At 42.5% G+C, this 27,086-nt stretch overlaps 1 protein-coding gene across 1 annotated transcript in view; it reads left to right on the forward strand.

Moving 5' to 3' along the window:
- Positions 1-378: 378 nt before the first annotated feature.
- Positions 379-27,086, forward strand: part of NCKAP1L (NCK associated protein 1 like) — a gene marked incomplete at both ends in the record, with an annotated part of 44,434 nt that continues 17,726 nt past the window's right edge. Inside the window, 20 exons of the mRNA XM_079715686.1 lie at positions 379-480; positions 1,559-1,669; positions 2,694-2,786; positions 8,254-8,310; positions 8,816-8,958; positions 10,020-10,110; positions 10,201-10,338; positions 11,152-11,200; positions 11,296-11,452; positions 16,390-16,446; positions 16,738-16,834; positions 17,467-17,576; positions 17,748-17,880; positions 18,280-18,361; positions 18,542-18,600; positions 18,817-18,962; positions 21,229-21,361; positions 21,651-21,770; positions 23,880-24,025; positions 24,334-24,465. Of these exons, the coding sequence (XP_079571812.1) occupies positions 379-480; positions 1,559-1,669; positions 2,694-2,786; positions 8,254-8,310; positions 8,816-8,958; positions 10,020-10,110; positions 10,201-10,338; positions 11,152-11,200; positions 11,296-11,452; positions 16,390-16,446; positions 16,738-16,834; positions 17,467-17,576; positions 17,748-17,880; positions 18,280-18,361; positions 18,542-18,600; positions 18,817-18,962; positions 21,229-21,361; positions 21,651-21,770; positions 23,880-24,025; positions 24,334-24,465 (2,156 nt within the window). The remainder of the gene's footprint in view (positions 481-1,558; positions 1,670-2,693; positions 2,787-8,253; positions 8,311-8,815; positions 8,959-10,019; positions 10,111-10,200; positions 10,339-11,151; positions 11,201-11,295; positions 11,453-16,389; positions 16,447-16,737; positions 16,835-17,466; positions 17,577-17,747; positions 17,881-18,279; positions 18,362-18,541; positions 18,601-18,816; positions 18,963-21,228; positions 21,362-21,650; positions 21,771-23,879; positions 24,026-24,333; positions 24,466-27,086) is intronic.

Consider the following 27,086-nt stretch of genomic DNA (forward strand, 5'->3'; position numbering starts at 1 on the left):
TTTTTGTCTGGTGTGGAGCTTTATATAGGGCACTAGTGGAAGGGTAAGGCCAAAAAAGTTGGTGGCAGCCTGTGAAGAGCCTTGAAAGCCTGCCCCTTTCCCCCACTTCCACACATTTTACAGTCTTACCAAAAATGCTGCACAGCTAGAAAGAGGAAGTCTCCCCTGCTGAGTGTGCAAGAGGAAGCACAGAAGATTCGGAGGGCCTGTGAGGTGTATTGACTGCTTTCAGCCATGAGCCAATTGTAGAGACAACGGGAAGACCAGCGCACCAACCAGGCTGGGTGCCTCCGCCCAGAGGGTGTCACCACCCAAGCTGAAAGTGTTTGGGGAGATCAGGCATTGCTGTCTGGATGCTCCTCTCTCTCCGTGGCCATCATGTCTTTGACTTCTGCCTACCAGCATAAATTAGCAGAGAAGCTCACTATCCTGAATGACCGAGGTCAGGGGGTTCTCATCCGAATGTATAACATCAAGAAGGTAAGCATAAGCAAGTGGACTAGTACTGACTATTCCGGCAGTAGTAAGGCAGGGAACCCTGAGGCAGGTCCAGCCGTTAGGCTTGCTCCTCTTTCTCACTAGTTTAACTGGCCTTCAGTCACTCGGATTATGTAGGACAGCCAGTGCTGGGAGGCAGAAGCGGAGGCTTTTTTTCAGGGCTTCCGCCTTTCTTGGTATGAATCTCACCCCAACGAGGGTGTCTGCTTCCTGTTGGGGTTAGAGGTGGGATGGGAAATAACTGTGTTCCGGGTCTCCTGGATAAAAGTCTGGGTCTAGAATTCTGGGTCTTATTGTTTAGTGCTAGTCCCCCACACTCTGAAGACAGCCAAAGTTGGGTCTCTGGCAAAAACTTTTTCATGCATACTTTCCCTAAAAGGAAAAAATAGATATGCTATTTGGATTAAAAAAAGAGTAGGTACCTTCTGAGGGACTTAGACTCTGAGACAGTTCTTGCTGTGGTTATATATATGTGTGTTTAGGGTAAGAACTTTGGAATTGGGAGAAGCTGGTGGCAAGAGGTGGGCTAGGGGCTGGGCCTAGTGAAGTTAAGAGATAAAGACGGGTGGGAGTGGGGAATTTCTGGAAGAGAAAATAGCGGACTTGGGGGAGGAGACTTTGGTGCATTTCATAATAAAACAAATCACTGGGGACATAGTTTCTCTGTCTCCATGCCCCCTATAAATGCCCTTTGGGATAAGATGCTTATATAATGGACATAATTGTGACACTGATTCTCCCACAGCGTCTAACTCCTGAGCAGCTGCTTTTCTCACTCCTTCCGGCTTCAGCTGAGGGGTGAGGAGAGAGCTTCCTCTTTGTGCCGGGCGAGCAGATGTTAAACTTTACCCAGCAAGACGAAATGCTGAGTTTATTTAGCTCTTCTGATAGTTGGCTTAATGTCCTGGAACTTGTTCCTGACCTACTCTTATACTTTTATAATTAATTCCCAGATTCCCTTTCCCTAAGAGAGATTGTGTGAGAATGCATGATGCAAGAAGAGGTATGTTTCCAAGGAGCGGGAGAAAGGGTTGAAATATTGTGTTATTTATTTGTGCAGACTTGTTCAGACCCCAAATCCAAGCCCCCTTTCTTACTGGAAAAGTCCATGGAATCATCTCTCAAGTACATCAACAAGAAATTTCCCAACATAGATGTCCGAAACAGCACGGTGAGAATGCTGTCCCTCTTCTCTCCTTTCTCTGAAATAACTCTGTGCTTGGATGGTTCAAACTCTCTTTTGACTGCCTCTCTTTGAACTTGGCAGGGGATGGAGTAGCCTTCTTTTAGTTTTCCTAAGCTCAGCCACAGGGCTTCAGGTTGTTGTAGTCTTAAGAATTCTGAGATAAGGTGGGATTCTCCTAGGGTAAACTGGAGCAAAGCATTGCCCCTTTCTCCATTGTAAGATTCACAAGAACACTTTGTTCTTACCAAGAAAGACAGCTCTATCGATGAAGCAGTTGTATATATTTTATTGTTGTTCCTATTTCCCCCTCAGTGTTTTCTCGGTTATTGTCTTAGAGTTATGCATCTAGTGTCATATGCCTTACTTCTCCCTTATTAAATGTTAGCCCTAGATTTCTTACCATCTTACCTATAGCATCTTCTCATTCAGCTTCTTTTGACTTTGATATGAATAATAAACCTCTTTAGCTGAAAGAGACCTTGAAATTTCCTCTCGTTTCACACTCTATATCCAGTCAGGATTGCATGCAACCATCCTGCCTAGATAGAGAATATTCTCTGTTTAAAAACCTTCAGAGTTCGAAGACTTTCCAACTTCCTGTCAGTGTATTTTATTTTTATTTATTTATTTTTTTGCTGTGTTGGGTCTTCGTTTCTGTGCGAGGGCTTTCTCTAGTTGTGGCAAGCGGGGGCCACTCTTCATCGCGGTGCGCGGGCCTCTCACTATCGTGGCCTCTCTCGTTGCGGAGCACAGGCTCCAGACGCACAGGCTCAGTAGTTGTGGCTCGCGGGCCTAGTTGTTCCGCGGCATGTGGGATCCTCCCAGACAAGGGCTCGAACCCTTGTCCCCTGCATTAGCAGGCAGATTCTCAACCACTGCGCCACCAGGGAAGCCCCTGTCAGTGTATTTTAATCCTCTTTAAGAATGTTTAAGGTACAACCCCTGTTCTTCTTGGGTTACTTTGATCAATTGTCTTCTTAATTTGTGTTTTTTATTTTGTTTCTCTCAGCAACATTTAGGACCAGTACATCGGGAAAAATCTGAGATAATTAGATTCCTCACCAACTACTACCAGTCATTTGTGGATGTTATGGAATTTCGGGTGAGCTCTCTCTAGCCCAGGTCCCCAATGTTTGGATATTCTTTTATGTTCCTTTTTCCCGTTTCTTGAAAAAATAAGATGTATTGATATATGGAGGGATATCTAAGTTGTATTGTTAAATGAAAGTGAATGCAGAATAGTGTATGATACAATTTTATTTTTGTTTTAGAAGATACATAAACTTATATACACATAGTGATAATATATATATATATATATATATATATATATATATATATATATATATAGGAAAGATTTGGAATATTTCACATTAAACTGTTAAAAATACCTGCCTTTGGGGGTGGATTATTATGATTGGCTTTAACTTATTGCACTATACATTTTTGTATTATTTGAGTTAAAATTTTAAGTATTCTTACCCAACAGTTTATTACAAATCTACTGAAAAATTTCAAGAATGGTACAATGAATATTGTTCTACTCTCCCCCTGGATGTCCTGATTTTTAGTATTTTGCCATGTTTGCTTACCCTTTTTTTTTTCTTGAACCATTTGAGTTAGTTGCAGGCATCGTGACATTTCCCTCCCTGAATACTTTAGCATACATCTGCTAAGAGCAAGAATATTTTCTTACCTAACCTTAATACAATTATCATACTCAGGAAATGTAAAATTGCTACAATGTTATAGTTAATATATAACCCATATTCATATTCCTCTAGTTGTCTCAAGGATCATACATTGAATTTATGATGTCATGTCTCTTAGTTGTCATGTTGCTTTAGTCTTTAATCTAGAATAGTTCTCAGCCTTATTTTGTCTTTCATGACACTGACCTTTTTGAAGCATCCAGACTAGTTATTTTTCAGAATTTCCCTCAATTTGGATTTGTCTAATTGTTAACAGTGTTTGGTGGCATAATACATGGATGGTAAATTGAGTTTTAAACAATGAGCATATACTATTTTTGTAAACATAACCTGTGAAAAATTATTTAGTACAATGTTTTTGAAGGGCAGATCGATATGGTGTTTCAAAAGTCTTAAAAATATATACTTTTTTTTAAAATGATACTTAGAGACTGAGTATTTATTTATTTATTTATTTATTTAGAAGATTTTGGGGGTAGGAGTTTATTAATTAATTTATTTTTGCTGTGTTAGGTCTTCGCTTCTGTGCCAGGGCTTTTTCCAATTGTGGCAAGTGGGGGCCGCTCTTCATCGCGGTGCGCGGGCCTCTCACTATCGTGGCCTCTCTTGTTGCGGAGCACAGGCTCCAGACGTGCAGGCTCAGTAGTTGTGGCTCACAGGCCCAGTTGGTCCGCGGCATGTGGGATCCTCCCAGGCCAGGGCCCGAACCCGTGTCCCCTGCATTAGCAGGCAGACTCTCAACTGCTGCGCCACCAGGGAAGCCCCTAAAAGTATATACTTTTTTTTTTTTTTTTTTTTTTTTTTTTGCGTTATGTGGGCCTCTCACTGTTGTGGCCTCTCCCGTTGCGGAGCACAGGCTCCGGACGCACAGGCCCAGCGGCCATGGCTCACGGGCCCAGCCGCTCCGCGGCATGTGGGATCTTCCCAGACCGGGGCACGAACCCGTGTCCCCTGCATCGGCAGGCGGACTCTCAACCACTGCGCCACCAGGGAAGCCCAAAAGTATATACTTTTAAATGTAACAATTCTAATTCTAGAAATTTGTCTTAAGGAAACAATCAGAAGTGCAAAGGTATATGTACAAGAATGTACTCTGTTGCATTATTTATGATAGTGACAACTTGATAATTGATATATTCAAAAAATAGAGGCTTAGTTAAAAGTTCAGAGCATATGTCTATAAATGAATATTACACAACTGTTAAAGATAACACATATTTATATTAATCGGCATGGAAAAATGCTCTTCACATGTTCTTTAGTATAAAAGCAAATTACAATGTAGCTTATGACAGGAGATGTCCCTAAAATGTATATTTACATAGATAAATATGCATATAAATAAGGTTGGAACTTCTTTACATAGTGAGATTATGAGTGGCTTTAAAAATAAATTGAGGGCTTCCCTGGTGGCACAGTGATTGAGAGTCCGCCTGCCGATGCAGGGGACATGGGTTCATGCCCCGGTCCGGGAAGATTCCACATGCCGCGGAGCGGCTGGGCCCGTGAGCCATGGCCACTGAGCCTGCACGTCCGAAGCCTGTGCTCCGCGACGGGAGAGGCCACAACAGTGAGAGGCCCGCGTACCGCATAAAATAAATAAATAAATAAATAAATAAATAAATAAATAAATAAATTGAAATTATGTTTGTATTTTCTAATTTTTCTGCAACGAACACCTATTATTTATATATTCAAGAAATAACACAAATTTTAGTCATCTGAGCCATTTAAGTTTGTGATGGTATTATAGTATTTCTTCAGATGGTACAAGAGTATGGGACCCTGCTTTGGGTGTCCTGTGTTTTCTCTAGGGAGCTAATCCAGGCTGTTCATTAGATCATGGAATGAAGAGAGAAGTTGGGACACGGAAGACTGTAAGGTCTGAAGGAGGGTCAGGTCAGAGGTTAATTCATTTGGAATTGAGAGTAGTGATTAGGAAGAAGGTAGGCACTGGTGGAGGTAGTAGAAGAATGCTGGAAGCATATAGAAAGTCTATTACTAGAAAATTTGTCCAAAGGAGATTTAAGGATACCTCTGGTTGCTGCAGTGGTAAAGTTCTGAGCCCAAGGAACCTAGTATGCCTCATTCAGGGCAGGAAGGGAAACAGAGACACGGAGGTATTGTGCATTGTAAAGTAGGTAGGCTCTGAATCAGACAGACCTGGTTTTAAATCTCAGCTTTATCACTTACAAACTGTATGGCTTTAGACAAGAAACTCTTTGACTCCCAGTTTCTTTATCTATAAAAGGGGAAATGAGATTTACTACATGGGGTATTTGTGAGAATTAAATGAGATAACACATTGAAAACATCTAGTACAGTGTTTAGCATATAATAAAGTAATAGGCCAAGCAGATGTTAAATCCATTCCCTTCTGATTCTGTCTTTACAGTATAGTGACACTGGTTGTATGAGAGGCTGAAAGCAAACTTCAGTTATATCTTATGTCCCTTGGGAACTGGGTTGCAGGAAGGAGTTGTAGACAGGCCCTCCCAGCAAAGGAGGCAGCATAGACCTAGACAGAGGTCTTGAGATCATGTAGTATATACAGAAGATCGTGGCCTCTGGGTTCTAATTCTGATACTTTGCCTTACTAGTTTTGTGATCTTTGGGGAGTTTCTTCACTGCTCTTAGCCTCAGTTTCCCCATATGTTACTTTAGATACAGCCTTTTGGGGAAGGTAACTTGGAAACATTTTCCCCCATACATTTAATAAGTTTGCAAATGTATACACCTGTGTAACAACTGCCACAAAGTACAGAAAATTAGGGCTTCCCTGGTGGCGCAGTGGTTGAGAGTCCGCCTGCCGATGCAGGGGACACGGGTTCGTGCCCCGGTCCGGGAGGATCCCACATGCCGCGGAGCAGCTGGGTCCGTGAGCCATGGCCACTGAGCCTGCGCGTCCGGAGCCTGTGCTCCGCAGCGGGAGAGGCCACAACAGTGAGAGGCCCACGTATCGCAAAAAAAAAAAAAAAAAAAAAAAAGTACAGAAAATTACCAGCAACCCAAAGCTTCCCTGCACCTTTTTTTCCTCAGTCCATCCCTACCTCCCTGACTCCTGGCCCCAGGCAACCACTGGTCTGCTTTCCAGATTAGGTTTTTCTTTTTCAGGGGTTCATATATATAATTAGAATCTATATAGCATGTTTTCTTTTGTGTCTGGCTTCCTTCACTTAGCATGTTTTTAAGATTTGTTTATGTTTCATGATTCATTTCCTATTTTTGTTGAGCACTATTTCACTGTATGGATACAATCTGTTTATCCACTTACCTGTTGATGGACTTTTGGGTTGTGTCCAGTTTTTGGCCATTATGCACAAGTTGCCATAAACATTTGAGTACAAATCATTTTTCATTTCACTTGGGTAAATAATCTAGAAGTTGAATTGCTAAATCATATGGTATGTATATGTTTAATTTTATAAGAAACTGCCAAACATTTTTTCCAAAGTCATGGTTCCATTTTCGCTTCCCGTCAGCAATATATTAGTGTTCCAGTTGCTCCACATTCTCATCAACACTTGCTTTTAGTCATTCTTTTTTTGTTGTTTTTTGGCCGTGCCAAACAGTTTTCGGAATCTTAGTTCCCTGAACAGGGATTGAACCTGGGCCACTGAAGTGATAGCGCCAAGTCCTAACCTCTGGACCACCAGGGAACTCCCGAATTTTAGTCATTCTGATGGGTGTGTAGTGATATCTTCTTGTGATTTTAATTTGCATTTCCCTGATGACTAATTTTATTGGGCGTCTTTTCATGTGCTTGTTCATCATTTTTATATTTTTAATTGTAAAGAACGTGTTCAAATCTTTTGGCAACGTATTTTAAAAATAAAAATATATATACCCTTTGATCTAGCAGTTCCACTTTTGTAGAAATGAAAGTACCAATGTGCAGTGGATAGGGCCAGGAATTGGAACAAAGCAAACACTCATCAGTGGGAAAAAGGCTGAATGAATTGGCCATACCATGGGCTAATATGCAGCCATTAATAAGAAGTACATTAGTGCTCTACCAGATGACTTGAGGAATTTTAGCAGGTAAGGTTGAATAAGAAAAGTAAAATGATAAGAACAGTGTAATATTATCTCAAAATTTTAACACAAATGATTTTCAAAAAGACCCCTCTCTCTCTTTTTCTCCCTATCTAATAGGATTATATAAATAGGATGAAAATTAAGAAAGGACATACCAGGTTGTTAAACTGGTTTACCTGAGGGTTGGGCAGGATGGAGGGTGGGTGCTGATGTTGCGGGGAGGGACGTGTCCACAGTAAAACTGCATATTTATTTAGGTAAAATTATGTATGAAAAGAAAAAGAATCCCTCTCACACTGAAATGAGGTTAAATGAAGTATATGCAACTTACCTAGTAAATACTTAGTACATAGTAGGTGATCAGTAAACAGAAACATGTAGAAAGTTGGGTAGTTTTCCCATTTGTTAATGATTAACTTCTGAGAATAAGAGACAGAATCGAAGAACAGACTGATTTTGGGATTCATCAATAAAAATGTGTCTGATTTTTGGTATTTTAGGAACAGCCTATCAGATGGTCTGCATCTTGTAACCTTTTCCTGTGGAGGAAGGGGGCACTGGGATGATAATATCAGGGAAAGTGTGCATAATGTAGTAGTGACTTGTGCCTGTGGAGACATGGGCATCCAGTAGGGTAACCTGATAGGGGCCCATGGACAGCTTACGGAGGAGGAACTCCCTCTACTCAGCAACCCTCTCTTGTGTTATTCAGTGGCTTTCTAGGACCTCCAAGGGAGAGAACCTTCCCCTCAAATTCTGGTAGTACATGTCATCTTCTCTTTATTCTTTATTCATTCTCATCTCTGATTCTACCCCCAGGATCATGTATATGAACTTCTCAACACGATTGATGCCTGCCAGTGCCATTTTGATATCGTAAGATTCTTGGCAATTCTCTTCTATCCTAGAGCCACGGAAATTGTCTCTGTTGGGACAGTGTGGGGTGAGATGGGACTGGAGGAATGGCTCTTCCCCCAGGACTATAATATAATATATATAATATAATATATACTGTATAATGAATGAATGGCTATTAATTCCAGGACTATAATTCTTTTGTAAAAATGTTGAAGTTAAAGTGTATTTACATGTTAAGCAGATCAGCAATGTGATTTATTTAATCCAGAATTCACATAAAAATCTTCTTATTCTACCTCCTCCAACCTCTAAATGCCACCTTATTTCCTGGCCTCCTTATATCTTGAGCTCACTTTTAGCTCCTGAATTTTGTTAAAATTTTCTCCTTCTGAATTTGCAGTCTTGTCAGTTTCTCCTTCTAAATAGGTCTTTCCAGAGTCTGTTTATCGCTGTCTGGAATGGTTGGGGAAATAGTGGTTAATAGGCCTTGCTGTTCTTGGGTTCCTATGTATTTTCCTTGTAGAATCTCAACTTTGACTTCACTCGGAGTTACCTGGACTTGATAGTGACCTATACCTCAGTTATTTTACTTCTGTCACGGATTGAGGATCGACGGGTGCTCATTGGCGTGTACAACTGTGCCCATGAGATGCTGCATGGACATAGGTGAGTTGAGATATATACAAAATGAAGAATCTCATACATGGCGCTATGAGGTAAAGGTGGATACAAGAGAAATAGATGGCATGCTTTCTCATGTGAGAATCTATAATCTATATGATAACCCAGGCAAAATAAAACAATTGCACTGTCTCTAATGAGTTTTTAATCCTGGGCTGGCTGCCACTCTGTTTTTTTTGTTGTTGTTGTTTTGTTTTTTGCGGTACACGGGCCTCTCACTGTTGTGGCCTCTCCTGTTGTGGAGCACAGGCTCCGGACGTGCAGGCTCAGCGGCCATGGCTCACGGGCCTAGCCGCTCTGCGGCATGTGGGATCTTCCCGGACCGGGGCACGAACCCGTGTCCCCTGCATCAGCAGGCGGACTCTCAACCACTGCGCCACCAGGGAAGCCCATGCCACTCTGCTTTTGAGGTTATTGCAAAAGGCAAAGAAAATTCTTTTTAATATTGGTAGGAATAATATTAGTAAAGTTAAAGCCATTAGAGGTAAGTAATGTATGAAAATACATTTGGAGCCAAATATAAATGGATTTTGGATTATCTGCAATTCTTTGCCTTTCCATTAGTGCAAATAAAAGTATTTAAGGGCTGAAAAAAATAAAGACCAGAGGGATCAGAGTGGGCTGTGGAACATTGTTCTATGTATGATGTGTATTCCCATGTGCCTACATGAATACCTAGGCACATGACTTACCATTCGCTTTGAATGTATATATATTCTTTTGGGTTGTATACAGATTTGGGTCCAGCCATATTACTTGATTTTATGACTAATCAATATGAATTTATAGAATACCTATCATGTGTCCAACCTTATTTCAGGTGCTTATAAGGAAGAAACTTTCATGGACCAGCCCCAAGTAATGTGATTCTGTCTTAGTTATACCTGGGCCTGGAGTGGGTTATCTGTATATGTAATTCACAGTTTAGTATCTTTGGAGGTGGTGGAGAATACCAGACTATGTACACATCGTTATCCTATATGCAAACATGAGAGTTTACGTCATGTTTAAGGGAGGGCTGTAACTCCTTTTTCCTTTGCTTCCAGTGACCCCAGTTTTGCCCGTCTGGGTCAGATGGTCTTGGAGTATGACCACCCTCTGAAGAAGCTGACAGAGGAGTTTGGGCCTCACACAAAGGCAAGTTTCTTGAGAGAGTGGAGAATTCCTCAGGCAGAAGTATGTTGTCCCCATCATTGACATTGAAGATTCATTTGTTTTTCTCCACAGGCTGTGAGTGGAGCCCTGCTTTCTTTGCACTTTCTGTTTGTCCGAAGGAACCAGGGGGCTGAGCAGTGGCGTAGTGCCCAGCTTCTAAGTCTCATCAGCACCCCTGCAGCCATGATTAACCCTGCTAATTCAGACACAGTGAGTTCCCTTTTCCTCTTGTCAGTGGAAGCATTCTCTTTCCAAGGCCGTCTCTTTAGAGGGTGCTTCTTTTCAGGAAATATCAGCCCTAAGAGTGCTTTAGCCCTCTTCTAGGATATGCCTCTGAGTTGATCGCCTCTTGTGGCTAAAAAAAATCATAGTTGGGTTGGAGCTTTTCTTTGGACCAGGATTAGTGTGTGCCTGCCCACAGAAGGAATTTAATAAATGTTCATAGAATGAATGAATGGATGAAACTGAGTCAATAGGCGCCTATTCAGCCCAGCAGGAACTTGAGCATAGATGTCAATTAATTAACAAATGTTTTTATTCAACCACTATCAGCCCAAGGTCCTTGCTTCAAAGAATTTATAATCTAGTAGGAAGATATGCCATGTATTCATAAAAATACAACTGACGGTACAAGAGTATGAGAAGCACCAAAGAAGTGATGTATACTTTACATGGTAAAAGAATCCAAGGGAGAGGGAAATCATGAGATTTTGAGTATTACTCTCCTGAATTGTTGAAGAGAAGTTATGTCAAACCATTTGTTTGTCCTCACTTCCAGTCCAAATTCCTTTTTCTTTTCTCAACTATATTCTTTTTTTCTCACTCCACTTCTAGTGCCTCACCTCCATTATTGGCAGGTTTCCCAGATATTGGCCTATCAAAGTGCCCTTATCCAGTCTGGTAAAATAAAAGTTGGTTTTGATACTCAAATTCTAGCTTAACTGCCCTTGTCTTGACTGCCTTAGTCTTTAGCGTAGACCAAGTTAAATAACTGCTAGACCATCTCTGCCTCTCTTCTCATAGATGGCCTGTGAGTACCTGTCTGTGGAAGTGATGGAGCGCTGGATTGTCAGTAAGTTTTGTGGGATGAGGTGGGAACAGACATAGCATGTTATATGGAGATCAGATTCTAAAAGTCTTCCTCTGCACTGTTTTACCTACCCACAGTTGGGTTTCTTCTTTGTCACGGGTGCCTCAACTCCAATAGCCAGTGCCAGAAGCTGTGGAAGCTGTGTCTGCAGGGTTCCCTGTACATCACCCTCATACGGGAGGATGTGCTACAAGTGCACAAGGTCACCGAGGATCTGTTTAGCGGTTTGAAAGGGTGAGATATGAGGTCCCAGCTAATCTTCTTTAGGGATTTTTAGCCCCTCCTGACATCCTTTTCTAGTCTCCATAAGTGTCCCAAGTACAGGTGTTAAGGAATAATTCTAATTATTGAAGAAATGTTTATTGAATACATTCTATTTACTAGGTGCTTCACTTGATACATTAGTTAATAAGATAGCATAGAGGTTAAGATAATGGATTCTGAAACCAGATTACCTGTGTTTGAATTCCAGCTCTACCACTTACTGGCTATGTGATCTTGAGCAAGTTACTTAGCTTCTCTATGCCATGCCTCAATTTGTCTATAAATAATAATAGTACTTCTCTATGACCTACCTCATAGGGTTGTTATGAGGAATGAAAGAGTAGCTATTTATAAAGCATGTAGAAAAGTGCCTGGTACTTTGTAAGTGCAATATATGTGCTTATTAAATAAAAAAAGACAGAATCTCTGCTCTCAAAGGGCTTGCAAATTAGTGAAAAATAGATAAACTGTTGTGATATAATAAGGGATTATGATGTATAAACCTAAAGTGCTTTAGAAGGATACTTAAACTGGCCCTGGAGGATCCAGGAAAACCTGGAGACAGATAGACCTGAAGAATTAAACAGGGAAAGCGTGTGTGTGTGTGTGTGTGTGTGTGTGTGTGCTGGAGTGGTGGGGGTGGGGATGGAAAGGCAGGGAAGTTGCTTAAGGCAGAGAAAGATACTTTAGGCAGAGAAACTATCAAGATTTCGAGGCAAAAGGGAGCATGGCAAGTTCCAAGAAATTCATATAGCCCAGGTTACAAAAATGAAGATATTGTCAAGAGACAGATTTGGAGAGGTAAGTTGGGGCCTTGGATGTCCTGTCATGGGGTTTGAGCCTGTTCTCAAAAGCCTAGGGAGGGGCTTCCCTGGTGGAGCAGCGGTTAAGAATCTGCCTGCCAGTGCAGGGCACACGGGTTTGATCCCTGGTCTGGGAAGATCCCACGTGCCGCGGAGCAACTACTGAACCTATGCTCTAGAGCCCGTGTGCCACAACTACTGAGCCCGCGTGCCACAACTACTGAGCCCGCGTGCCTAGAGCCTGTGCTCCACAACAAGAGAAGCCACCGCAATGAGAAGCCCGCGCACCGCAACGAAGAGTAGCCCCCGCTCGCCGCAACTAGAGAAAGCTCGCGCGCAGCAACGAAGACCCAACGCAGCCAAAAATAAATAAATAAATTTATTTTTAAAAAAAGGGATAGGGAGCCATTGAGTGATTTTTCTTTTTTTAAAAAATAAATTTATTTATTTATTTATTTATTGGCTGCGTTGGGTCTTCGTTGCTGCGCGCAGGCTTTTCTCTAGTTGCGGCGAGCGGGGGCTACTCTTCGTTGCGGTGCGCGGGCTTCTCATTGCGGTGGCTTCTCTTGTTGCGGAGCACAGGCTCTAGGCGCAAGGGCTACAGTAGTTGTGGTGTGCGGGCTCAGTAGTTGTGGCTCGCAGGCTCTAGAGTGCAGGCTTAGTTGTTGTGGCACTCGGGCTTAGGTGCTCCGCGGTATGTGGGATCTTCCTGGACCAGGTCTCGAATCCGTGTCCCCTGCATTGGCAGGCGGATTCTTAACCACTGTGCCACCAGGGAGGTCCCCACTGAGTGATTTTTAAACAGGGGAGTGACATAATCATATTTGCATTTTAGAAAAAGTCACTCTGGCTGCAGGGAAGAAAAGAAGTTAGGTGGAAAAAAACTAGAAGCAGGATTAATTAAGTAAATTAGGAGGAATTGAGGATGAAGTCAAGGTTTCTGGATTGGATACTTGGTATTCCTTAAGATAAAGAACATATGATAAAAGCTGGTTTGTGGGGGAAAGGTTGTGAATTCAGTTTTAAGCAGTTTGAATTTGAAGTATTTGTAGCACAGTGAAGTTAGATGTAGACCTCTTACCTTGTGATTGTGGAACTTAGGAGCGAGATCTGGATTCAGATAAAGATTGGCAAAATAATAATCAAAGCCATGGGAGTAGGTGAGATTACTCACGGAGAATGTGTGGAGTGGGAAGAGACTGGGGTAGAACCTCTGAGAACGTTGAAATTTAAGGGCCAGCAGAGGCAGAGAAATCAGTGAGAGGTGCTGAGAAGAAGAATAACAGAGGCAAGGGAAGAAGACATGCTAAGAAGAAAGGACCAGTTATCTATAAATATGTTAGATGATGTTGGGAGGTCAAATAAAATGAGGACAGGAAAATGTTCATTGAATTTGGCTGTAAAGATGGTCTTAGTCCCCTTCTTGTGGATAACTTCAGTTGAGTGCTGAGGTCAAAACCTGGATTGCAGTGGGTTTAGGACCAAATGGGAGATAAGGAATTTAGTAAGTAACTCTTTCATGAAGTGTGACCTTGAAGGGAAGAATAGAGACAGAGCTATAATGAGAAGGAGGTGTGGGATTAAGGAAGGGGTCAAATACCTTTACTATCTTTGTAGTTGCAAAACTAACACCAGAAATGTGAAAAATACAAAGAGGAAGTTGACTACAGTCTCACTTCCCAGAATAGTTTGGTGCATGTCCTCCAGATACTTGTGTATATATATGAACATGTAAAGGTGTGCATATATTTTCAACCTTATATAAGCAATTGATAAAAAGCAGTGGATCCACATTCTACATTATATTCTTTTTTTTTTTGACTGCGTTGGGCCTTTGTTAGCACGCGGGCTTTCTCTAGTTGCTGCGAGTGGGGAATACTCCTTGTTGCGGTGCCCGTGCTTCTCATTGCGGTGGTTTCTCATTGCAGAGCATAGGCTCTAGGCGCGCGGGCTCAGTAGTTGTGGCTCACGGGCTCTAGAATATAGGCTCAGTAGTTGTGGCACACGGGCTTAGTTGCTCCACGGCATGTGGGATCTTCCCGGACCAGGGCTCGAACCTGTGTTCCCTGCATTGGTAGACGGATTCCTAACCACTGTGCTACCAGGGAAGCCCCTCTACATTATATTCTGAAGTTTTTTTTTTTTTTTTACTTACTGTATTTTGGATATCTTTGCGTATCAGTCTATAGAGACTTATTCTTTTTAACAGTCAAACAGTATTTCATTATGTGGTTGTAACATAATTTATTTACCCAATCCACTATTGATGGACATTTGAAGTGTTCCCTCTCTCCCTCCTTTTTTTTTTTTTAAAAAAACCTTTACAAACAATGTTGAAATGAACATCCTTAGACATATATCTTTGTGAACATTTCTATAGGGTAAATTCTTACAAGTGGAATTGCTGGGGTAAAGGATGTGCATATTTCAAATTTTAATAGCTCTTCCCAAATTGTCCTCCAAACAGATGTATTATCTACCATCTATGAGAATACTTATTCCTCATACTCTCAACAACTGAGTGTTGTTAAAAATTCATTGCCAGATTTAAGAGAGAGTAAATCTAAGATTAATAATTAGAAGTTACAGGAGGTAAATAGATACAGATATATAGAAAAACTTTCTAATGATTACCGCTTGTGGGGAATGGAAGGGATGTTTGAAGCGTGTGTTGTTCCCCATCACTAAGAACAACACTAACATGTAAGATTTATAGTTTAGGGAGTTCTTTGACATAAATGATCTAGTTTGATCTTTATGTTACTTATACTCAGGTATATGTTTAATATATTCTTTTTTTTTTTTGGCTGCATCACACGGCATGCGGGATCTTAGTTCCCTGACCAGGGATCAAACCCGTGTCCCCCTGCAGTGGAAGTGCCGAGTCCTAACCACTGGACCGCCAGGGAAGTCCCAATATCTTCTTTTATAAATGAGAAAATAGAGGCTCAGTTTCAGTGTCACTCAGTTAATAAGAGATGGAATTAGGAAATCACTCCAGATTTTTGGACTCTTAATCCTCTCACTTTCCATCATACCACGTAGAGGATGAAATAATTACCCACCAGGAATGCTGTGGAGTTGAATCCTGATTTGATTAAGATACTTTCCAACTCTAAATTTCTTTGATTCTGTGCTAAGCTCAATAAGGGGTGGTTTGGAGAAGAGAAACGAAAGGTTATAAATTCGACTAATGTGGTGGCAACAGATGCAGGATAAGAGAAGACAGATATAAGGGACATAGGGAGCATAGAGCCTAAAGCAGTGTGGGACTTTTGAGCATGGGTCACTAGTTGAAAAAAAGAAATATGGTCAGGAGAGTCAAATGTTACGGAGAAACAAAGAACAATGAAAAGGCCATCTAATTTGGTGATTCAAAAGTTGATGGTGACCTTAGAGAGAGCAGTTTGTTTAGTGTCTAAGGTCATATGGGCTTCAAGGGTCAGTGAAAGGTGAGGTGAAAAAGAGTAAACGTATCTCTCTGGAGGAGTTTGGTGGTGTGGGAGAATGAGCAAAGTTCAGTAGATTGTCAGGGTCAAGCGAGGGTCCTTTTAGAATAAGGGAGGCTTATTGGGAGAAGAGAATAAACCAGTGGAGAGAGAGAGAGATTGAAGTGACAAAAGGGTAACTGATAAGGTTAAATTCTAAGAGGAGGTGGGTGGGAATGGGACCCAGGGGAGAGCTGGAGTAACTACTTTTACTTGAGAGCAGGGCCTGTGTCATATTTATGCACTGCTTCTTTGTATTTCCCTCAAACCTGGAAGAGTACTTCGGCTTGAAGGTGTCAAGGCAGGAGCACAGGACAAGAAATCTAGTCCCAGCTTTGCCATTAAAACCCTATGTGACCTTGAGAAAGTCAGTTTTCTTCTGCAGGTATTATTTTCTTTATCTGAAAAATAATGATGAGAACTAGATAATCTCTAAGCTCTATGAGTCTCTTGTTAATAGGTGAGGGTAAAAAGTTAGGTTTGGAAAGATCCTGATGGTGAAGGCTGCCCATGCTCCCTACAGGCTGTAATTTGGAATCTCTGAGGACTGGGAAGGTGGGACTAGGCCTTTAGCTGGTGGTATGGCCAACCCTTCTGTGTGTATGTCAATCCTCAGGTATGGCAAGCGAGTGGCAGACATAAAGGAAAGCAAGGAACATGCAATTGCAAACAGGTAAAGGCGGGGAATGAGCTCTTCCAGAGGGGATGGAATAGGAATCTCTCCTGAGATTGTTCTCTCCTCTCCTTGTTCTCACCCAAGTTTCTGTACAGCCTTATTGTCTCAACCCAAGAGCTTGCTGCTGCCCCACAGATTCTTGTGTTTCCTTACCAGGTCTAACTGTGGCATTGAACCTTCCTCCTAGCTGACACCCCTTCCTAAATGCAGCTGTCTTCTGCACTGCCTTTGGAAGATTTTTAAGGGTGGATGAGGCAATATTCTCTAGTTTCCACTTTCTTTCCTCAGTGGCCAGTTTCACTCTCAAAGGCGTCAATTTCTGCGGATGGCTGTGAAGGAGCTGGAGACTGTGTTAACCGATGAACCAGGACTACTGGGTCCCAAGGCAAGAGAAAGAAACGTTGGGAGGGGGACGATGTTCAATGATAAAAGACTCCTATGTGGGGGATGACTTGGCATTCATGAGTTTTTGTATTTCTGAGTTTTTTGTTCTGTTTGTGTATGTATATGCTGATTCCCTTGAATCTTCTTAGAGTACCCTAAAACTTCTTGTATCTCTTTTTTGAGCACTATCATAGTATATCATATATTATAGCTATTTGTGTACTTATCTTATCCTCTATTTGACTGTGAACTAATTGAAGACAGATAGTTTTTTGTGAGTCTCTGTGTTTAATATTGGATACCACTGTTGGTATGGTTACACAGTTGTATCCATATGCGTATTTTCATGATAGTTTTCTCTGTGCTTTGAAATCCTTTTTTTTTTTTTTGCGGTACGTGGGCCTCTCACTGTTGTGGCCTCTCCCGTTGCGGAGCACAGGCTCTGGACGCACAGGCTCAGCGGCCATGGCTCACAGGCCCAGCTGCTCCGCGGCATGTGGGATCTTTCCGGAACGGGGCACGAACCCGCGTCCCCTGCACTGGCAGGCGGACTCTCAACCACTGCGCCACCAGGGAAGCCCTGAAATCCATTTTTAAAGTTGAAAATTCTCATAGTCCCTGTCCCCTCCTTAGGCCCTTTTTGCTTTCATGGCCCTGTCCTTCATTCGTGATGAGGTCACTTGGCTGGTTCGCCACACAGAAAATGTCACCAAGACGAAGACACCTGAGGACTACGCTGACTCGTTAGTACTTGACATGGTTAAGAATCTTGACCTTAGATGGACTGGGAAAATGGACGGGGGGACATCAAATGACTTCCGGAGGTCTCAGTTTCTGCCCTGTTGTCGCTGTCTTTGTTTCGGGTCAGGTTTTCAGTCTCATACAGCTCTCTCTTCTCATCCTTGACTTTGTAGGAGCATTGCAGAACTGCTTTTCTTGTTGGAGGAGATTAGGGCTCTGGTCCGAAGACACATCAAGGTGATAGAGCAATACCACCTTCAGTACCTGGCCAGATTTGATGCTCTTGTGCTCAGTGACATCATTCAAGTATGTTTAATTGACGATACTTTGGAAATTTTGGGGTGATCCCTGGTCATTTTCCCCTGGGGGCCACCCTAGCTGAATCTCATGCTCTGTAGATTGTGTGTCAAAAAGCCCGATTTTCCCCTCTACGTTTGTTAAAATTAAAAAAAGGACTAATAATCTTAGCAATTTTTTTCCCCAAGTGAAGCTGCATAGAAATAGGAGAGAAGAGTAAAGGGCAGTTGGGTGTTAGCATGGCCGGGAACTCAGGGAGTTTCCTCCATGTCCTGTTTGGTTCTTTCTCTTTGCTTGTGGCACTTGGCAGCTCTTTCTACCTTCATGCACTGACTGAGCCTTGTGGTCCCTGTTTCTCTCCTGGTGGAGCTTATACCTCCTTGACGGTAACTCCACCTTCTCTTTTAGAACCTGTCTGTGTGTCCTGAGGAGGAGTCCATCATAATGTCCTCATTCGTCAATACTCTCTCCTCTCTGAATCTCAAACAAGGTAACTGGAGGGAATTGGAGGAGGAAGAGTGAGGGCAAACATCTTTTTTTCTAGAAATATTGATCTCTTGAGCCAGGGAATAGCTAAGATGACTTTGAAGAGGACCTATTATACCATTCCATGCAGTTGGATGGAGGTGCTGTTTTATTATTTCCTTTTAAACTTCTATTTTTCTTGCAGTTGATAATGGAGAAAAATTTGAATTTTCTGGGTTGAGGCTGGACTGGTTCCGTCTACAGGTAGGTCTGTTTCTGTTAATGGTCCCCCATTCTCAAGGTTTTTTCTCCCTCACAATCCCTTCTCTTTCTAACTCCTAAGCTCTGCTGTATGGAATGCTTCAACACTGAAAACTGCTGATTGGACAGGACAAATACCAGCCAAACTGTAGTCCCAAGGCTGGGAGTCTTTTTCATTTATCTTGTTTTTCTCCACCCTTTTCCGAACTCCAACCATAGGCGTATACCAGTGTGGCTAAGGCTCCCCTGCATCTGCACGAGAACCCTGACTTAGCCAAGGTGATGAACCTCATTGTCTTTCACTCTCAAATGCTGGACTCAGTAGAGAATATGCTGGTGGAAACTTCTGATTTATCTACTTTCTGGTATGTCCTGACTCAGAGCTCTTTATCAATTGACCCGACCTCTTGCCTGGCCTCTGTGGAGGGCTCTAATTCCCCCAGATATACAGGAAAGGCTTGTTTTCTTTGAGATCTCTTTAAAGACGGTTGCTCAAACTCCACAGCTTCTTCTTTCCAGCTTTTATCAAGTGGTAGGAATTTGAAGCTGATTCCCTTTTGTGTTGGCTTTCTTTAGAAAAGCCATTTGGACTTTACACAGCCTTCTCTTCTCTGGGATAATTCATTGATTGTCTTTTCCTCACGGTTATATGTGGAACTTGCTCCTTCTTTTTATTCTTGGGACATCGTGATTTAAAAGAGACATGGAAAACTTGGAAGTTTAGTGGAGAGGACTGAAAATAATTGGGAGGGCTGGGGAACAGGGTCTTAGAGAATGCAAATGAGTTTGTCTTCCTTGGGTAACATTCGGCCTTTACTAAGTGACCACTGTTGTTCATAACTACCCTTTGAGAGATCAAACACACAACACAATATGTTGGCTCTGCTCTCTGCATTCAGCGTGAGTGGGGAGGTATAATACCCACGTGTGAAAAGGACATCAACATAATAATGGCAAATGTGCATGATGTTGAGAGAATACAGGGTTGAGGAAAGATCAGTCTCATGAAATTAATCAGAGAAAGTTTTCTGGAGCCTGAGTGTCAAATTTTGAGAGAGATGTGAATTAGTAATACTGAGGGACTTCTAAATCAGGGCCCAAATCATGCAGAGGTTCTGAGGGAGGAATAGCAAATTTTGTACAAGAAAAGGGAAGGAGGTATTATTGGGTTGGCCAAAAGGTTCCTTCGGTTTTTAACGTAAAAATGAAAGACACATTTTTCATTTTCACTAAGAACTTTACTGTTTTAACCCTTTTGTTCAACTACCTTCTGCCATTTTTCAGGCAGCTTCATAATTCCATCTTCCCAAAACTTTTTATCTTTTTGAGCAAAGAACTGTTTCAGGTGCCTTTTACAGTCTTCCAGGGAATTGAAATTCTCTCCATGAAGAGAATTTTGTAAAGACCGAAATAAATGGAAATCTGAAGATGCAATACTGCAGGTGGATCAGAATTTCCCAGCCAAGCTGTAACAGTTTTTGTCTGGTCATCGAAGAAACATGTGGTCTTGCGTTATCCTGATGGAAGATTATGCGTTTTCTGTTAACTAATTCCGGACGCTTTTCGTTGAGTGCTGCTTTCAGTTGATCTAACTGGGAGCAGTACTGGTTGGAATTAATCATTTGGTTTTCTGGAAGGAGCTCATAATAGAGGACCCTCTTCCAGTCCCACCATATGCACATCACCTTCTTTCGATGAAGCCCGGCCTTTGGTGTGGTTGCTGGTGGTTCGTTTCGCTTGCCCCATGATCTCTTCCGTTCCACATTATTGTACAGTATCCACTTTTCATCGCTCTTCCCAATTTGTTTTAAAAATGGAACTTTTTTTATGTTTAAGTAGAGAATCACATGTGGAAATATGGTCAAGGAGGTTTCTTTCTTGCTTAAGTTATGTGGAACCCAAACATCAAAGCGATTAATGTAACCAAGCTGGTGCAAATGATTTTCAGCACTTGATTTGGATATTTTGAGTATGCTGGCTATCTCCCGCGTGGTATAACATTGATTGTTCTCAATTAATGTCTCAATTTGATCGCTATCAACTTCAACTGGTCTACCCGACCATGGAACGTTGTCCAGCGAGAAATCTCCAGCAAGAAACTTCGCAAATCACTTTTGACAACTTTAAGCAGTCACAGCACCTTCTCAATGTACTGCACAAAACTTTTTCTGCGTTTCAGTTGCGCTTTTAGCTTTCTTGAAATAATAAAGCATAATATGCCAAAAATGTTGCTTTTTTCCTCTCATCTTCAATACTAAAATGGCTACACAAAAATTCACCAATTTTGATACGTTTTTTTTTAAAGGCATGCTGATATGACAGCTGTCACAATACAGTCTAACAAAAGTTGTTTCGAATGAAGTTAAAGACAACTAAGTGCTACTAGAGCCATCTTACGGGAAAAAACCAGATGAACTTTTTGGCCAACCCAATACTAACCTGTCCTGGGATCCAGTAAAAAAGTCTGAAGGGGTTGAGTTTCTTGGGTTCCCGTCTACCTTAAGGGTAGGGAAATTAAGGAGGGAGGGGTGAATATCAATAAATATTTGTTGAAAGAATGAATATTCTCTCTATCTCAAAGGGACCAGCTCCTAAACCCTGGTTGTAAGTGTCCTTCCCCCTTTTCCGCAGCTTTCATCTTCGTACATTTGAGAAGATGTTTGCTATGACCCTGGAGGAACCTGCCATGTTGCGTTATGCCATTGCTTTTCCCCTGATTTGTGCTCACTTTGTCCACTGCACTCATGAGATGTGCCCAGAGGAAGTGAGTACCCTGAACTCCAAACCCTGTCATCTCTTTAATCACATCTCATTCTTATTCCCCCAAAACACAATTCCAAGGGTTGATTTTGGTCCCAGGAAGGGTACAAACATAGGTATCTGATGCAAGTCCCTAAATGTCTCAGCTTTATGTAGAATGTGTACTCTCTCTGGGTCTCATTTTCTTCTTCTGTGGGAGTGGGTGGCTCAGGCTGGGGCTCAGAACAGTATTATGAGGAAGAAGTGGTTGTCCTGGTGATGACAGTTTCTTCCTTGGGTCCTCTTTCCCAAAGTACCCCCACCTGAAGAACCATGGCCTTCATCACTGCAACTCCTTCCTGGAAGAGTTGGCCAAGCAGACCAGCAACTGTGTCCTGGAGGTCTGTGCTGAACAGCGAAACCTGAGTGAGCAGGTAGGCTCAGCCCTCTCTCTGTTTCAGTCTGCCCTCTGCAGTCCCTTGGTGCCTTCCCCTCTATCTACCTTTATCTTCTTCTCAAACACCAAGTTCTCTAACCCTTTCAGGTAGGGCTAGGGCTTTTGTGTACATGAGTTTATGGCAGGCTTCTTTTTTTAGTGTAGTCCCATCTCAGTCTTTACTCCCTTGGGACTCAATAGAGGTGTCTAAAAATACTCTAATTTGAACAGCTGCACTGCAACAAAATCTGTGCTTTCATCTGAAGTGTTCCAAGAGATGAGTTAGCTTTCTAAGTTACTTCCCCTCCTCTCTCTGCCCTGTGTACACATACTTAGAACAGTGGCCCCAGATCACCTGTCTTGTCTCACCTTTCTGTCCATCTGCACCCTAATCTGTAGCTATCTGAACATTTTCAGGCACCTCCTTTGTGTTTATCCTCAGGGCTGCTTTTGTGTCTTTTTTTTTTTTTTTTTTGAGGAGTCAACCTTCCTGATTTTATTAGTATTTTGAATTATGTTAATGGATGTTAATATTGAATCACTAATTCAACATACTTCACCATCATAGTGTTATTCTTCACTTTGCTTCTGCATTCTGTATGCTGATTTTCAGCTGGAAATTTCTGCTTTGCTTTTGTGTCTTTGTCTGTTGTTTTCCCCTCCCCTCCGTTGACTGACTCATAGCACCCGGTCATGATTAGCTCAGCCTAAGTTTATAGGAAATTTGAAAATGAAGAACTTGTTCCGCTGTTGCCCTGGATTCTTTCAGGTTTCCTAGACTACCCACCCTTCCTGGGTTTGAGTCAGGCTTTGTGGCAACTTTGGTAGGAGGGGAGTCAGGTTGTGTGCGTGTGCGTGCGTGTGTGTACATATGCACAGTTATATTACTTAACCTTTCCATTTTCTCATATGTAAAATGGAGATAAAAATAGTTTCTTTTTATTTTTTTTAATTTTTGGCTGTGTTGGGTCTTTGTTGCTGCGTGTGGGCTTTCTCTAGTTGTGGTGAACGGGGACTACTCTTCATTGCGGTTTGTGGGCTTCTCATTGTGGTGGCTTCTCTTGTTGCAGAGCATGGGCCCTAGAGTGCACAGGCTTCAGTAGTTGTGGCACGTGGGCTCTAGGGCACGCAGGCTTCAGTAGTTGTGGCGCACGGGCTCAGTAGTTGTGACACACAGGCTTAGTTGCTCTGTGGCATGTGGGAGCCTCCTGGACCAGGGATCGAACCTGTGTCCTCTGCATTGGCAGGAGGATTCTTAACCACTGTGCCACCAGGGAAGTCCAAAAATAGTTTCTTAAAAGAAGTATCATAAAGGTGAAATGAAATAGCATATGTTAAATATTTGGTATGCAATTCTCAATAGATGTTAGCTGCTATATTATTTGGTATTTATTGGGCACTAAGCCCTGTGCTGGGTTTTTGGGATGGGGTCCCAGAAGGAAAGGTACACAATTCCTCCCCTTGGGGAATGTCCCAATTTAAGGGAGAAAGGTGTACAAATACATGTTTGAAAGAAATTTTAATAATTAATGCAAAGAAGATATGTAAACAAGTACAATTATGGGTATATTCATTGCTCAACTTGAATACCTACTACATGCAAAGGACACAGTTAAAGATATTTGCTCAGGGCTGTATCAGGGTTGACTAAAACATTATGTATTATTTTCACACACACCAAAACTTTTGCAAATGAGTACTGACCCCTCCAAAGTTATCATTTTGAATAAATAGTGATGTTGCCATTACGAATAGAGTTGCGTTTTGGGAACTACTTTCAGAATCTACCACAGACAGCTTTGCATGGTTTCAAGGTTGATGCACCTTTGCCCATCAAGGTAGACTTGATGTTTTGGAAACAGTAGAAGCTTGGATTTAAAAAAAAACAAGTGTGACTATTAAGTAAGAAAACCAGTTTTCTCGTGGCTGCTATCGTGCTCTAAGAGTAATTCCAAATGAAGAGATGTATGGAAGGAAAGAGAGGGAAAGGCAGAATGAGAAAAGAACAGACCATAAGGGAGGGACCTATTTATAACTGTTAGATGGATTACTCGGCAGTTTTAGGAACGAATCTCATTTCTCCATTCACTTGTGTTTGTTTCTAAAGCTTCTACCTAAGCACTGTGCCACTACCATCAGCAAGGCCAAAAACAAGAAAACTATGAAGCAGAGGCAGACTCCGAGAAAAGGAGAGCCTGAGAGGGACAAACCAGGAGCTGAGAGTCACCGGAAGAACCGCAGCATTGTCACCAAGTGAGGACCTAGGCCTTAGAGGGCCAACAGGGCACTACCTCAAAGAAGGGAGAACAGGAAAGAGGGAAGGTGATGCAGCAAAAGAGTGTGGAAGTGGTGGTGGGGAATGACAGATATGGAAAAGCACTTAAATATGAATTTTCTACTTTGCCTTTGAAGTCGCCATCAATGTGTACTCTTCTAGGCTGAGTTTTTCCAGAAGATGAAAGGGGTCTGAGGGTCATGGGCCTGACAGATCCTCCCCAGATACTAGCAGGCAGTGCCAGACCTGTAATGGAGGCTCATTTTACTTTCTCAATTTTACTCAGCATGGACAAGCTACACCTAAACTTGACAGAATTGGCACTGACAATGAATCATGTACACAGCTTCTGTGTATTTGAACACACCATCTTCCCTTCTGAGTATCTCAGCAGCCATCTGGAGGCCAGACTCAACAGGTATCACTCTTTTGTTGTCTTCTGTTTGCTTAGTATGGTAGTTCTCAAAGTTGGGTTCCATTAGATCCATCTTGGTGGTTATTCTGATGCAGTCATTCTGGCATAGGTCCCAAGCATCTCTATTAAAAATAAATAAATGAGGGCTTCCCTGGTGGCGCAGTGGTTGAGAGTCCGCCTGCCGATGCAGGAGACACGGGTTCGTGCCCCCGTCCGGGAAGATCCCACATGCCGGAAGATCCCACATGCCGCGGAGCAGCTAGGCCCGTGAGCCATGGCCGCTGAGCCTGTGCATCCAGAGCCTGTGCTCTGCAACGGGAGAGGCCACAACAGTGAGAGGCCCGTGTACCACCAAAAAAAAAAAAAAAAAATAAATAAATGAAAAGAACCCAGACTTCCCTGGTGGCGCAGTGGTTAAGAATCCGCCTGCCAATGCAGGGGACACGGGTTTGATCCCTGGTCTAGGAAGATCCCACATGCAGTGGAGCAAATAAGCCCATGTGCCACAACTACTGAGCCTGTGCTCTAGAGCCTGCGAGCCACAACTACTGAGCCCACGTGAACAACTACTGAAGCCCATGTGCCTAGAGACCGTGCTCTGCAACAAGAGAAGCCACCACAATGAGAAACCCGTGCACTGCAACGAAGAGTAGCCCCTACTCGCTGCAACTAGAGAAAGCCCACGCGCAGTAACAAAGACCCAATGCAGCCAAAAACAAACAAACAAACAAATAAAAGAACCCCAAACCTTTATAGGTTTCTTTTTTTTTTTAAGATTTATTTTATTATTTATTTATTTGTTTGTTTTATTTTTGGCTGCGTCGGGTCTTAGTTGCAGCATGCTGGATCTTCCCTGAGGCATGTGGGATCTTTCGTTGCAGCACTTGAGCTTCTCTCTAGTTGTGGCGTGCGGGTTTTCTCTCTCTAGTTGTGGCGTGCGGGCTCCAGGGCACGTGGACTCCGTAGATGTGGCGTACGGGTTCCAGAGTGCGTGGACTCTGTAGTTTGTGGCACACGGGTTCTCTAGTTGAGGCGCTCGAGCTTAGTAGTTTTGGTGCGTGGGCTTAGTTGCCCCACGACATGTGGGATCTTAGTTCCCTGACCAGGAATCGATCCCATGTCCCTGAATTGTAAGGCGGATTCTTTACCACTGGACCACCAGGGAAGTCCCTCTATAGGTGGTTTTGATGAACAACCAGAACTTGTCATCACTGGTTTAGTAGGATGAGTGGGGCCTTTGCAGTCAGCAGATCTGTGTTTATGCTGTTAGCTAAGACATCAGAGCAGGTTATCTAACTTGTTTGAGCCTTAATTTCCTACCCTATAGAGTAAGGATAATGATATTTACCTTATAATGAGAATTACCTGTAATTGAGAATTGGTAGAGAATTAAAGATAATAATGAGTGACATATATAGGCCTCAACAAAATAAATTCCCTTCCTTCCATTTTGCCTCTCATTCTGTCGCTCCCTGAAGCTGCAGGAACATTCCTTACATTCAAATTGGGCACTATAGTAGGCAAATTAGGGGAGTGAGGGGAAAAATTTTTTATGAATAATCTCCTAGTCTTCTGTGTTTCATTTTGCAATACATAGTATATTTACTCATTTACTTAACAAGTATTTATTGAACATCTATTGTGTGTCATCAGTGTTCTCGAAGCTGTTAATACAGCAGTATACAAAAGAAATAAAGATTCCTGGCCACATAAAGCTTACCTTCTAGCGGGAGAGGCAAGAAAAATAAGAACATAGCATATATGGTAGATTAGAAAATAAGTGCTAAGCAGAAAGTTAAAGCAGGAAAAGGAGATGGGAAGTGTGTAGTGGTGGTGGTGGTGAAATTTTACATAGGGTGGCCAGGGAAGACCTGCTTGAGAAAGTGGCATTTGAGTGAACTCCTGAAGGAATTGAGGAAGCCAAGTGGGTGACTATCTGGGGAAAGGACATTCTGGGCGGAGGAAACAGCAAGTGCAAAGGCTCTGAGGTGGGAACATGCCTGGTATGTTCAGGGAAGAAGGAGGAGACCAGTATGAGCCAGGGGGAGACTGGTAGGACGTGAGGTCAGAGAGGCTGGAGGAGTGGCAGACTGACGGTTCAGCTGGCTCTATGCCATCGTAAGGATTTTGGCTTTGATTCTGAGTGAGACGGGGAGCCTAGGCAGGGTTTGACCAGAGCAGGAACATGATTTCACTCAACATTTCAGTAGGTTCACTCTGTCTGCACTAGGGGGGCCAAGGACAGGAGTAGGGAGAACAGTTAGGAGTCTGTGCCTTGACTGTAGGAGATGCAGGCTAATTTTTCAATTAGTTTTTGCTTGGGTGACAGTAAAATTAGTTTGTTTTCATTCTGTACACTTTAGCTATATGGAAGGAAGTGTCTCAGGTGCATATAAAATGTCAAGAAGATGACAATTTGATAATCATCCATGCGTAAACCTTCAGAAGCTAGCAATGGTTTCTAGGCCCTGGAGCAGCATGTCCCTGGCATCATTGTTCCTAAAGCCTGGAAGTTGGCCTAATGGAAGTTGGCCTAAAGGTTTGGCCTCAATGAAAACTCTAAAATAGATTAGGCTCGCCTCCTGTCTGTCCCTTCCGTAGTATTTTTCCTCAAGTGGTACCTT

Source organism: Hyperoodon ampullatus (genome assembly GCF_949752795.1).
Source record: "Hyperoodon ampullatus genome assembly, chromosome: 11".
Classification (NCBI taxonomy): Eukaryota; Metazoa; Chordata; class Mammalia; order Artiodactyla; family Ziphiidae; genus Hyperoodon; species Hyperoodon ampullatus.